This window comes from Carassius carassius, chromosome 17, assembly GCF_963082965.1.
Source record: "Carassius carassius chromosome 17, fCarCar2.1, whole genome shotgun sequence".
Classification (NCBI taxonomy): Eukaryota; Metazoa; Chordata; class Actinopteri; order Cypriniformes; family Cyprinidae; genus Carassius; species Carassius carassius.
Window position 1 is genome coordinate 25437141 of NC_081771.1, and position 13261 is coordinate 25450401.

The 13261-nt window shown below is 38.9% G+C and overlaps 1 protein-coding gene across 4 annotated transcripts; it reads left to right on the forward strand.

Moving 5' to 3' along the window:
• The first annotated feature begins 3248 nt into the window (after window positions 1–3248).
• On the forward strand, window positions 3249–12899 carry etv5b (ETS variant transcription factor 5b). Of its 4 annotated transcripts, none has more exons than XM_059571387.1 (12): window positions 3249–3417; window positions 4650–4767; window positions 4903–4987; window positions 5101–5148; window positions 5384–5434; window positions 8852–8975; window positions 9070–9357; window positions 9709–9998; window positions 10804–10866; window positions 11000–11238; window positions 11318–11425; window positions 11585–12899. In XM_059571387.1, exons 2-12 carry the CDS (start codon window positions 4720–4722, stop codon window positions 11819–11821), a joined length of 1581 nt encoding a protein of 526 aa, XP_059427370.1. In that variant the 5' UTR covers window positions 3249–3417; window positions 4650–4719; the 3' UTR covers window positions 11822–12899. The 4 variants fall into 4 exon arrangements, with proteins under 4 accessions (XP_059427370.1, XP_059427369.1, XP_059427372.1 ...); XM_059571386.1 differs by having other exon boundaries at window positions 3251–3417; window positions 4900–4987; XM_059571389.1 differs by having other exon boundaries at window positions 3251–3417; window positions 11318–11419.
• Window positions 12900–13261: the final 362 nt, after the last annotated feature.

The following is a 13261-nucleotide window of genomic DNA, read 5'->3' on the forward strand; positions in this document are numbered from 1 at the left end:
TGATTCAGATTCTTTTAAACACCTCCTCTTAACCCTGTTCCTGTTTTAAAGAACGTGACAGAAATGTACAGTCCTGAATGAAAGTAAAAGATACAAAAAGTGAACGGATGTCTAGAATAATTGTAATAGAAACTTCTTACAATGTCATTTAGCCATTTTGCATTTAGCAGAGGCTTTTAACAGAAGCGACTTACAGTGGTGGGACATCGGTGTCAAAGAGCCAACAATATTCGTGTACACAATACAAGGTTTATTATAAAAAATAAGACTTGTGTGTATGTGTAAGTGCACTAGTTTAAGATTTTAATTGTTTATAGATACTCATTAGGTTTATAGATTTAGATAAATCTATAAGCCTCTCAGTTATTCTCAGTGTTCTTCATAAAGTAAAACTAACCCTGCATTTCACGGATTTACTTGAATAATTTAAAAAAAATGTATTGAGTACATGTTTTCTGTCTCGTAAATGTCATTATTTTTACTGTCAAGCATTTGTGGTGCATTTATTTGATTAAATGCTTTCATATCCCTTTACACACATTCACATAACCGTGCTCATCCGCCATCAATCAAAGGGAGATTTTCGAAATTACAGCTTTGAATGAAAGAGAATCGTTCCCTTCAATTACAGGGAGCACTAGGCAATCACAGGTTTGATGTATCCTGTATAGCATGACACACCAGAGACCGTGAAATGAATTTAGCTCTCCCCGAAGAAGAAAACAAACACCGTGACTCACACCCAGCACAACAGCAGATCAAGGCTCTGTCACATATTAACAGTCAATTAATAACATACTGCTTTTCCGATCTCAGAAAGTAAGTTGAAACATCGGCATGAGTCAGAGATGAACGTTCATGAATAGAATGCTTATGACTCAACAGAAATGTGAAGTTGCTTTGGCTACAGTGTGCAGAAGAGGCAGATACGTTAGGTACTGCAGCATGGTGCCATTTGATTGAATTTAGAGCATATTGTTATATAATAGCGGCGTTTGAGAGCTATATTTAGCATGGCCTCACAGTCGCATGGAATGCTGATGAAAGCTGTGGCAACCTGTTTAATTTCACTATTACTGAGCACTATTACTCAGTTTAATGAAGTTTATGATGCTTAGCATTCATTGACAGGGATATCAGCCCTCAAGCAATTTACAGATCGGTTTTTCTACAGTATATTAAAGAAACAAAATAGTCAATGATTTTACTGGGGATGAGGCCTGCATTTGTGTGTGTGTGTGTGTGTGTGTGTGTGTGTGTGTGTGTGTGTGTGTGTGTGTGTGTGTGTAGAGAGAGAGAGAAGGCTGAAAGATGACTCACCTAGACAGTGGTGTGCAACATTCATGTTGCCATCAATGCAGCGGGAGTGCACAACATTTTTCGTCTCGCACAAATATTTAGTTTAATAAACCATATTAGTGTTCATGTTAAACTTATTATACCCTTAAATACAACTACAAGAAAAAGTAACTGATCCCTTTGGATTTACCTTAGCTCACACTAAACTCAGATAGCTTTTGAAGAAACCAGTCTAACTGTACTCTTTCAGTCCTGCACTGTAAATGTTTTATTGTTCAAACAAAGACAAGAACACCTATGATTATTTGTTTGAGCAGACTTTTGTTGTGTGTTTTTAGGAAATATCCAGAAATCTGGGTTTACAAACTGCACCTGAAAGTGATTTTTCTATTCCATGCACTGAAGATAGCATCAACAATTTATGAACTTTTTAGTAACATATAAAAATGGTTATGAATACTTTCTTTTCTTCAAACAGTAACCTCTCATAAATCTCTCCATGCTACCTTGCACAACCCTGAAATTGGTTATTCTTCCATGGCCTCCCACAAATTAAGCAATACGTAGGATATCTAAGCATTTGTGATCAAACATGATTATTTGTTCTGTGTACCAAATGAAATGAACTGAAACATAAGTATAGTAAAGTAATAGAGTATAGTAGAGTAGACATATTAGCTTTGAAGTTTTTAAGGTTGTAACCTATAAGCAGGGAAACCAGAGATCAGACATCACTGTCTGATGTGCAGATGTTTCTTTGAGGGGCTGGCATGAATAATAGATCAGACAACAAAGTGTTTTCCCACAGTGGATTTTCCCAGCAGGCAGTAACACTGATTTTATAATCTACCTCCTGACAGGGGATAGACTATAGTTGTGGTACCATGATCATTTAAGGTGGTATATTAATCTGTCTGTTTTTTAAAACTGGTGTGAATAAAGGTGGTCTCTGAATTGGCTTTAAAGAATGAGCAAAAACAGAGATGTTGTGAGGAACTTTTTCATTGGAATGAGATTATCACAGAGGATTCCAGTCATTGTCCACAGTGACACGTCCACTCTTCTGTCACCCAGGATAGAGGTCAGTGGTTTCTAAAGCCCAGTCAATACTCACACCAAAAAGGCAATAGCTAAACATTTTACACTTTCTACTTTTTATTTGTACATTGTATTTCTAATTTCTTTATAACTTTGAAAAAGTATGGACAATATCAAACAAGAAATTAATAAATTTAAACGCGCCCAAGCCTAAACCTGCAGGCTTTATTTAAAACGCAATATATATATGTGTGTGTGTGTGTGTTCTTGTTTTTGTGACATATCAGGACACAACTCTGTATAATGACATGGGTATGACCCAGGTATTACAAGGAGAGGGTGACTTATGAGGACATAACTCACGCTTATAAATCATACAGAATGAGTTTTTTTTTGAGAAAGTAAAAATGCATAAAGTTTCCTGTTAGGGTTAGGTTTAGGGGTAGGGTTGGTGAAGGGCGATAGAATATACAGTTTCTACAGTATAAAAACCATTATGCCTATGGGATGTCCCCACTTTTCACAAAAACAAACTTGTGTGTGTGTGTGCGTGCGTGCGTGCGTGCGTGCGTGCGTGCGTGCGTGCGTGCGTGTGTGTGTGTGTGTGTGTGTGTGTGTGTGTGTGTGTGTGTGTGTGTGTGTGTGTGAAAAATGAAGGTCAGAGCGGATTGTTAGTTTAGAGACCCAGTTGCCAATTCACTCTCGTCTCTCCTCGCTTCTGGCCCTTTAAAAGCCTCTTTGCGGTGGAGAAACATCTGGTTGTTGAATGAAACCCAGCCATTCATAAAAACACGACAGAGAACTGCTCTGATTGGCTGACTGCAACTTCAGGATGGCGTAGGTCATGCAGAGACAGCCATTGGTCAATCCCTTGCCTGACGTAAAGAACTAACCAATGAGCGTGAGCTGCAATGTTAAGCGGATGCTCTCGGAAAAGCAAGCGATCCCATTGAGAAAATTTCAGTCGCGTCAAGTTGAGGGAGAGCGCATACCCATAACAGATCGCAAACGCAGACTGTTTCTCGCTGGGATTTACCAAATCACGATTTTCATACAAGCAGAGGATTTAATCACCGCTGGGTGAGTATTTTCTGCACGCTGCACTAGTTTTGTATTGTTTAATTAAACCCCAATGCAAGTTTCATATTTTGCTTGATTTTTTATAAAGTTGTATTTACTCCAAACGACGCTTTTAATTTTGCTGTCTCGTACGCCATTTTCTTTGTGCTCATATTTGACAACCATTTCCCCGCTGTTTGTTTTCTCGGTACTTTTTAAACTCGGCCATAATCGCAGTTTGAGTTCTGCAAAATTCATATGCGGTTTGATGAAATGCTTCTCGCGCGTTTGCTATTTTTATGAATGGAACGACTGAGTTTTTTTCGGGGTCGCGCGCACGAGGATCAAATTTCACTTCATTGAGAAAAACAAGCGGCCCAGGGAACAGAGGGAGGGGGAGCGCGCGGCGATAATGGGCGCTGGGGGGAAGGGATTGAACTTCTTGAACTCGTTCCTATACCTGTTAACTCGCTGTTGTAATGATATAATCTCGATTTATTTATTTAACCGCTATAGTTTCCGCTGGCAGTTTTTTATTATCGCCAATAAAATCTTTAAAAGCACAAACTCTTCATTTTCGGCACGAAATGTGCAGACGCACGTTCCTCCTGTTTTATACGTGTTTCTGATAAGCTTCAGGAAGCAATAATGTTAAGCGATGGATGTTTAATTAGTTCTTGGTCCGGAGAGGTTAGGCGGTGTTGGATGTGAGGTGTTTTCTTGGCCTCGCGGCTGTAATACGATTTTATAGCCTGAACACTTGCGTCAGGGAAAATAAACACACGTGTGTGATAAATTGTGATGAATAGCTTAGGCTTCGTTGTTTTATTCCTGCCTTTCCACTGTTTAAATCTGAACCTTATTTGTTTTAAGACGTGAAGCTGGTTGTTTTTCCTCTAAATTATTAATTTAATTTAGACTCTTAAGTATGGAGTCTTGGGTAGTCTCACGGGCAACAGATGGCACTGTATGGTTATGTAAGGACCCCCATCTGTACCGTGAGTCTTAAATGGTTTGTGTGAGGAGAGGATGAGCGAGTGTAAGTGTCCTTCACTAATGCAGCACACTTCATCTGAGATGAGAGTGAGTGTTACACAAACAAAAAGGCTAGCTGAAGTTTTCACAGATCAAAGGGACAGTTGGTTCTGGACTGTCAGGGCATGGGACGTTCACTGACAGCTGCATCAGATCCTGACAGAGTGCGTTGTGTGTCTTTCTCTAAGTGCCACTTTTCTCGGCTCTTCTTCCGACAGGTGACGATAACACCCCCCTTTCTCCCAGTTTATTCCCGCTTTCCCTCCTGCTGCAGGAGAAGCAAGCGACATGGACGGGTTTTACGACCAGCAGGTCCCTTTCGTAGTGCCCCCAAGTGTAAGTCTCTGCTTCAACTCGTCATACCTCATTTTCTGGTATGAGGTCCAAACTCGATGGCTGTGAACTATGATCACTTGTTCAAACTTTCATTATTTGAGCTTTTTTTTTTCTTATCTTTTTTTTATACAGAAGTCTCGCATGCAGGAACCATTTTGCAGGCTATTCAATGACCGAAAAAGGAAGTTTGTTGACACTGAGTTGGCACAGGATACAGAGGGTAAACAAATTAACATGCAATCAATCCATCCAGATCCCTCTAAAGCACATCATTTAACCCAGGCCCAAACAAATCAGTCTGTTTATTCACAAATCAATCTTTGTGTCCCACAGAGCTCTTCCAAGATCTGAGCCAGCTTCAAGAGATTTGGATAGCAGAAGGTATCGCAACAGGCCTAAGCTCTAGAATAGTCATGGTTATGGAATATGTTTCATAACTACTGTTAAAACGCAACTTGGTTGTTAATGCATCATCCAGTGGTTTGATCTCTGGGGCCCCATTCAAACTGGATGAGACATTACGGCATATATAAATATACAAAATATTTATATTCACTTTAAATGTATCATTTATTTTTCTAAATAATTAAATTTTGTTTTCCCTCTCTATGTGCAGCCCAGGTACCTGATGACGAACAGTTTGTTCCAGATTTCCAGTCGGATAACTGTGAGTGCTCTTTGAATATTCATGCAGAATAACCTATAGAACTTGCCTTTATGAATTCTAGAAACTGCATTTGAATTAGAGAATCAATCCTGACACCTTCCTCCTTGAAACCAAGAAAACCAATTGAATGAATCTCAAAACACTGCATTCCAGAAGTTTCTGTGCCAAACCCGATTCCTAAGCATGACTTTAAGATGTTTCTATGGAGTGTGCGCACATGTGAGGCCCAGGCTGCCGCTGCGGTGCTGTAACTCATGGCAGCCTCCAGCTTGGTGACATTTTAATGGGGCTGTATCGTAGGCGCGCACACACTCTGGTTTTATGTGCTGGTAAACAGTGCTCTGGCTGTTTCGCTTGTTAGTTTTTCTTCCCATTTGGTTCTGAATAAGTCTGATTGTGTGCATTTTCTATGGTGTCAATGGTGTTTATTGTAGAAGGTGAATGCACGTGGAAGTGTTTGCATAGAAATTGTGTGTGAGAAGGGTATGTGTGTATTTGTCTGGCACAATTCCCCTTATCTGGAATCATGCCCGTAGCTCTCACAGGCCCCTCTTTCACCACAGCTGGGCAGTGGGGCCCTTTTTCCATAGGAATCATGTGATAGTCTGCAAGTTCTAACTTGCAGCCTCCTTTTCTAGAGGGAAAGGTCTTTTTTTTTTTTTTTTTTAAACGGAGTAGTTCTAGTAGTCCAGTACTTGCATATCCATCAAACATCTGACACCAGATGACGCTAGGTTATGATACCGGTCAAAAGTTTGAAGTAATTAGGGGCCAAGCACTGAAGGTGCAAACGCACCTAATGTATTTGCTGGAATTATTTTTCTTCTTCCTCTTTGAGTCTATGGCAGCCCATAGAACAGGCATAGGCAACTTCGGTCCTGGAGGGCACCTATCCTGCAGAGTTTAGCTCCAACCCTAATTAAACACACCTGAAAAAGGCAATCAGTGTTTTCAGGATTACTTGATAGATACAGGCAGGTGAGTTTTTATGAGGGCTGAAGCTAAACTCTGCAGGATAGTGGCCCTCCAGGACCGGAGTTGCCTATCCCTGCCATAGAACCACTTGTGGGAAAGTTTTGAAACTGTCGTCTAATGTTGAGAACAAATTTTACTACGAAAAGTGCATAAAAATGGATCTAAGGCTATTGAGACTAAACTTGGTGTGTGTTAACCATAGTAAATTTGGAGTCTCTAACTCGAACTCTCTAGCGCCACCACTTTTTCACTCATGTTTATGCTAATAAACATTTATGCTAAATATTTATGTTAATAAACTATTATGATAATAGTTTATTATACTAATAAACTATTTTATACCATAAGTCACAGAAGGAAAATTATTTAAAATGTTATCCTCTGAAACCTTGGCAATAAAAAAAAAAAATCAAAAATCGTAAGGCTTAGTTTTTTCTATCCTGCAGAGTTTAAAACACACTTTTTCGAAATGGTCCTAGACGGTTTGTCCGATTTTCACCAAATTTGGCTCAGGTCATCTTCAGATCATGCTGGCAAAAAGTTATGAAATTCAAGTGGATTTATCAAACCAATCTTGAATAACACATGAACAAATTCTACTACGAAAAGTGCACAAAAATGGATCTGAGGCTATTGAAACTAAACTTGATGTGTGTTATATCAAACATGCCCTGAGGCTACCTGCAGTGTTTCAGCGCTGTGCCACCTAGTGGTCAGGATATAGGAAAAATTGCTATTTTTTGCTTATAATTTCTGAATGGTTTGGCCCAAAATCATAAAATGCCATTTTTTTTATGAATGCATTGACATCATTACAAATCTCTATGTATATTCTTCACCATGCCCTGATGATACTCAAAAGGTTTGGGGGAAGTGCCACCATGACATTGTGGTAAAAAGTTATAATGAAATTTTGAATAATGCTAATAACTTTTGTTTATATCAGACTATTGTAATGAAACTGGTCTTAATATATTCCTTGGGTCATGCCGAGAACATCGATACAAATTCATAATTTGATGAATTTCTTGTCCACCATTTTGGATTTTGTTGAAAACCTACTTTTTCAAAACTCTTCCTAGCCCATTAGTCTGATTTTCACAGAATTTGACTCGGATCATTTTCAGACCATGCTGGAAAAAAGTTATCCAGTGAAATATACGAAACTGTTCTCGTTTAGCTTTCCTTTGCTGGAAAGATGCCAAACTGCATCCTAGGCTTTATCTCTGAAAAGCTTTGACATATTAACACCAAACTTTGTATGTGCCATTGTCAACTCACACTGACCATGCCACATCAATTTGGTAACAGCGCCACCTATTGGTCAAGTGATTCAAGCCATTCATTAACCATAAATTATGAAATTTCCAAGACTACTAATGACATTTTATAGAATAAGCCTATTGTAATGAAACTGGTCTCAAAATATTTTTTGGGTCATGCCGACAACATAGATACCAATTATTCCATAGTCGGCCCTACTTCTTGTCCGCCATTTTGATTTATGTTGACAGCATACTTTTTCTAACTCTTCCTCGATTGTTGATCCGAATTTCACCAAAATCGAATAAGATCATCTTCAGACCATGCTAACAAAATATTATGGATTTTGTGTTGATAGACAAACTGTTTTTGTATAGTGCCACTACAAATTTGAGGCATGAGGCCAAAATGATTCTGAGGCTGTATCTCTGCAAAGCTTTAAAATAATGACACCAAACGTATGTGCCATTGTCACCTCACACAGAACACACAACATGCCAACTATTAGTCAAAAGTGATAAGCCAATAAATCATATTACATCTTAAAATGTTTTTAATTACTCGTTATTAGAGCTGGTCTGATACTCCATGCCATGTTTAGCTCCTCATTTTGCCTCTGTAGTGCTTGGTCCCTTAATTGCTGCTTGCAGCTATATAAAAAATTTTTTTATGTTTTTGAAAAAAGTGTTTAGTGCTCCCCAAAACTGCATTTTAATTTTATTTAAAAAAAAATTGGTAAAAACAGTAATATAAAATATTACAAATGACAGTTTCTATTGAATCTATTTGAAAATGTAATTTAGTAAATTTTTATTGACACATTTTGTCATTTATAATGTGATGAGGAACCTAATTTTTTAGCAGCCATTACTGCAGTGTGTCGCATGATTCTTTAGAAATGATTCTTATATGCTGATTTGGTGCTCAAGAAACATTTAACAATGTTAAAAATGGTTTCCTCAAAAATATGAAACATTGAAAACTGTGCTACACTGCCATTCAAAAGGGGTAAGAAAAAATGAAGGAAATGTATTATACACATTAGTGAGCAATAAAGTTATCAATAAAAATATTATTTCTAATTATTTAATAATTATTTGACCAGTAGTCTAGGTTCCAAGTTAAAGAACTGTTTTTGTCAGTATTTGTGAGACTTAGAATTTTTTTCCCTCTCTCTAGTGATGTTCCATGGGCCCCCTCAAACAAAAGTAAAACGGGAACTGAGCCCAAGCAGAGAGTATTCCCCGTGTGGACAAGAGCAGAGACTGTCTCCATATGGAGAAAAGTGTCTTTATAACTACAGGTATACATTTCTTTATCCTTACCTTTTCCATTTTTCTCTCTCTCACTCCTTCTCACTGAATCATATTTATTTATATTTTGTCTTTCAATTTTAGTGCCTTCGACGGGAAGCCATTTACTTTTAACAAGCCACTCACTCCTCCTTCTACACCGGCATCACCCTTTGGCTCCTCCACCAGTGCAGCAACAAACCCTGTGCAGAAAAGAGTGATGCCACCAGCCCAGACTCAGACACAAGGCCCGCCACTATTACCTGGTCCCAACCACAGCTCCACACCTCCACATCAGAGAGCACAGACTCCACTCCACAGTCAGAGCCCACCTTTTGCTGTGCCCTGCCCACCTGTCAATCACCCAGATGCCTCCTACAGCACAGAGCACAGGTATGGATATATGATCCAGTACTTCGTAGTCACTTTTTGGGACACGGTGATCATTTTCTAACCTAAATTCTATCTTTACCTCCTACTTGAGCTGCTCGTGCCTATTGAAAGTGCTGTAATCAGCTCAGGTTGAGCCTTTCATTGGTTTTATCTTGTTAAAGATGCCACATTGACCTGGAAAGTAGTTCTATATTTATCCTATTCAAGTCTCCAGGTTTAACTAATGGAAAAAAAGAGCTTTAACACCAGACTTATCCCTTTGACGTTACACTAATGATCTCATTTCCCCTTGGTGTTGTGAATAATGCCATCTCACATAATTTCTAATCTTTTGCCTTTCTCTTTGGTTAGGTTCCATCGGCAGCTTTCCGAGCCCTGTCTGCCATTGCCGCAGTCCGATGGCCGCTGTCAGACACCTTACCCCACGCAGGCCCGTGGCCATTTTCCCCGACACGGCCGGCCCCATTATCAGCGCCAGATGTCAGAGCCATTAGTGCCAATGCCTCCCCAGCGATTCAAAAAGGAAATGCTGGATCCCTGTTACAATGAGCAGGGTTTGCAAAACATGGGACCTCCTCGTGCACCATTGTTCCACCAAATGTCAATCAAACAGGAGCCCAGAGACTTCGGCTATGACTCAGGTAGGTGTAAATCCCTTACGGTACATTCATACGTGGTGTCGATGCTTGATGGAGGGCATTTCTAAAGCTTGGTGCTGATGCGATGGTCATAGTGTTAACAGCCACTCACATTATTTCCCTGGTGTTGCATGAACATGATTGTCTGCACCAGGGTATTTGCATAAGGCGATTTGATTGGCTGACGCCTGCATTGGCACTTGAAAAGTTGAAAAGTTTTCAATTTCTGCCACGAGCAACGGACCCACATTTCATTTCGGCAAAGCTTAACGCCATTTCATTTTAAAGTAAACGAGAGATGTTGAAGCTGAATCCCCATGTGAATGTACCGTTAACGAGTTGCTGTAAAATAAGTCACACTGGCTGTAAAATTGTCATAATGGTGAAATTTCAACAGCAAAGGTCAATTCTTAATAGTTTAGACATGAATAAAGCACAGTTTACGCTGTCACTTTCTGTTGGTCAACATGGATAATTTATGAAAGTAAATCCAAATGAAATTCCAGTACATTCCTTTTGCAATGACTCTTATTGGCAACGAAAATCACCTGACAATAGTATATGTGACTGTACCATTAGTGTGAAACAATTAATGGTATAGATCTGATAAACATACAATTTCAAACTTTTTCATTTTTTTTCTTCTTTTTTTTATACTTTTTTAAACATTATTATATCGTATAGTTTTTATTACTTTTAATTTTATTTAAATATTATTTGAAATTTTACTTGACTTTAGAATTTTATTGTATTTAATATATTATATTATTTTAATCTGACTGTATAATTTTTCTCAATTGTCTTGCAGAAGTGCTGAACTGCCAGTCATCTTTTGGCAAATCTGCAAACTTCTATGGCACCAACAGCGAGGGTAAGACTTTTGTCAGTTTAGTTTAATCTACTTCTGCTTCCTTCAGGAGCAGATAATTTATTAATAAATGGCTTTTAATTAGTCTTGCATCCCATATTAAACTCAAAAAATGTTCCCTGGCTGCCAAATACAGGTTTTGGGTATGATGCAGAATCCCACCTGTATTATGATGATACATGTTTAGTGCCAGACCGCCTGGAGGGAAAACTGAAGCAGGAGGGTGGAGTTTTCCGAGAGGGTCCTCCGTATCAACGAAGGGGGTCTCTGCAACTCTGGCAGTTCCTGGTAACTCTGCTGGACGACCCATCCAACAGCCACTTCATCGCTTGGACTGGTCGTGGGCTGGAGTTCAAACTCATTGAACCAGAGGAGGTCAGTGTGTTATGAAAGAAAATGGCTTTATAACCAATTTATTTAGCCAGCAAGCAGAATTAACACGTGTTTTCAAAAGGTTGCTCGCCGTTGGGGCATCCAGAAGAACAGGCCTGCGATGAATTATGACAAACTGAGCCGCTCCCTGCGCTACTACTATGAGAAGGGCATCATGCAGAAGGTAAAGGCACGTTCCCGTTCCAATGTCATTTTTCTTCTTTCAATCCCTTTATCACAGTTCCCTCATTATCTGTAGTTAGTCAGAGCTACCCCATCAAAACATATCAGCCATTCATTCTCAAATATGTTTTTCTAAGCCATATCTCTTTATCTTGTTCATATGCAGGTTGCTGGAGAGCGGTATGTGTATAAGTTTGTCTGTGATCCCGATGCGCTCTTCTCCATGGCATTCCCTGATAACCAGAGGCCCAGTCTGAAAGCAGACCCCGATGGGCTGCAGGTTCCAGAGGACGACACTGTTCCACTTTCACATTTTGATGAGAATAACAGTGTCCCGTATACAGGCGATTCCAGGGACCAGTGCTTAGTGGGGCTGTCTTTTCCTGAAAATTACGCTTTCTGATCTGTTTCACCACTGATGAGCAGACCAGAAGAACTCTAAAATGCATCTTCACACTCCAAATGCAGCTCATGTCAAATTGTAATCGCTCCAATGAGGAATCTGTAGCGCCTGCTGACAAGTCTCTAGACTTTCTTGCCACACTTTTATTGTTTGTTTGTTACTAAACGGGTTCCATGATGGAATTTTTAAAAAATTACAAACAAAAAAAAACTTAGAGACACAACAGTATTTTCCAGTGTAACCTATGATTTTATATATATATATAAATAAGTGTATATTTTAAAATATGGCTTTTGTGCACTGCTTTTTTTGTGTATCGGGGCTGGTGTCTTTTTCAATGCTCTGCTTTAGTGAGATTTGTAACAACTTCTGACAATGCATTATGATGCACCTCAGGCTGTTGTCGTCATCATCAAAGTGTATATAGCTTTGATCATATTCTGGAAAAATGCAAAATTTTTCTCCAGCTGGCCAAGTAAAATGCTTTATAACTGTTCAGAAATAGTTATTTCAATTGCTTTTGTAATGTGATTTTTATGGTATGGGGTTGGGTAGAATGGACAAAAAGTAGGTAAGGGAACTGAAAAGTGAAATCTATGTATATTATGAATATATTTTTGCAAAAGCTGAATTGAATTGCATTGTATAAGCTGTACAACAGACTTTTATCACTTTTAATCGGTTTAATTGGTGTGTGTAATATTGCAAACCAGCTCTTGATATAGGGGAAAATCAAGGCTGAAATATCTGATCCAAGATCAGTCATGCTTGTGCGACCTTTAACTGTTTACCAAAGGATTATAGCGAGACTGTCTGATCTCTGCTTAGTAGTAAACAAGCATGGCAAGAAGCTCTTTTCTCTTTCACTGTCAACCTTATTTGTCCGTACTGGGTACAACCCCCCCCCCCCCCCCCCCCCAAGTTTTGTTTCACTGTGGATAAAACTCATTGTCTTTTGAAGACAATTGTCTTTTGAATCTCTTTCATTAAGAATTTTCAAGTACAGTTTTGGTGTACAATTACAGGTCTGTATTTTCTAAGCTATAAGATACAGGATAAATAAACGTCCATAAACAGATATGGTGGGTCTTGGATTTTTTTCCTCCCTATGTGTTTCATTTAATAACTTAACTTGGACAAGGTAAAATTTATTCAAATCTATTCTGATGAAGAAACTCATCTTGGATGGCCTGAGGATTAGAACATTTTCAGCAAATCTAGTTTTGGGTTAATTTGTTGTGTTCGGAGCCGTGTTGCCAAGTCCGCAGGTTTCCTGTAATTGGGCTACTTTAACACTGCTACTGCTGGTTGTTTTTTGAAACGACCACAGTAATGCAATATTTAGCCCCTGAAATGTGAATTTGACTGGGGAATCCCTTCAAAAAAATTTGTATTTTATCCCCCCAATTGGGCGTGTTTTGTTATGAAAACCTGGCAACC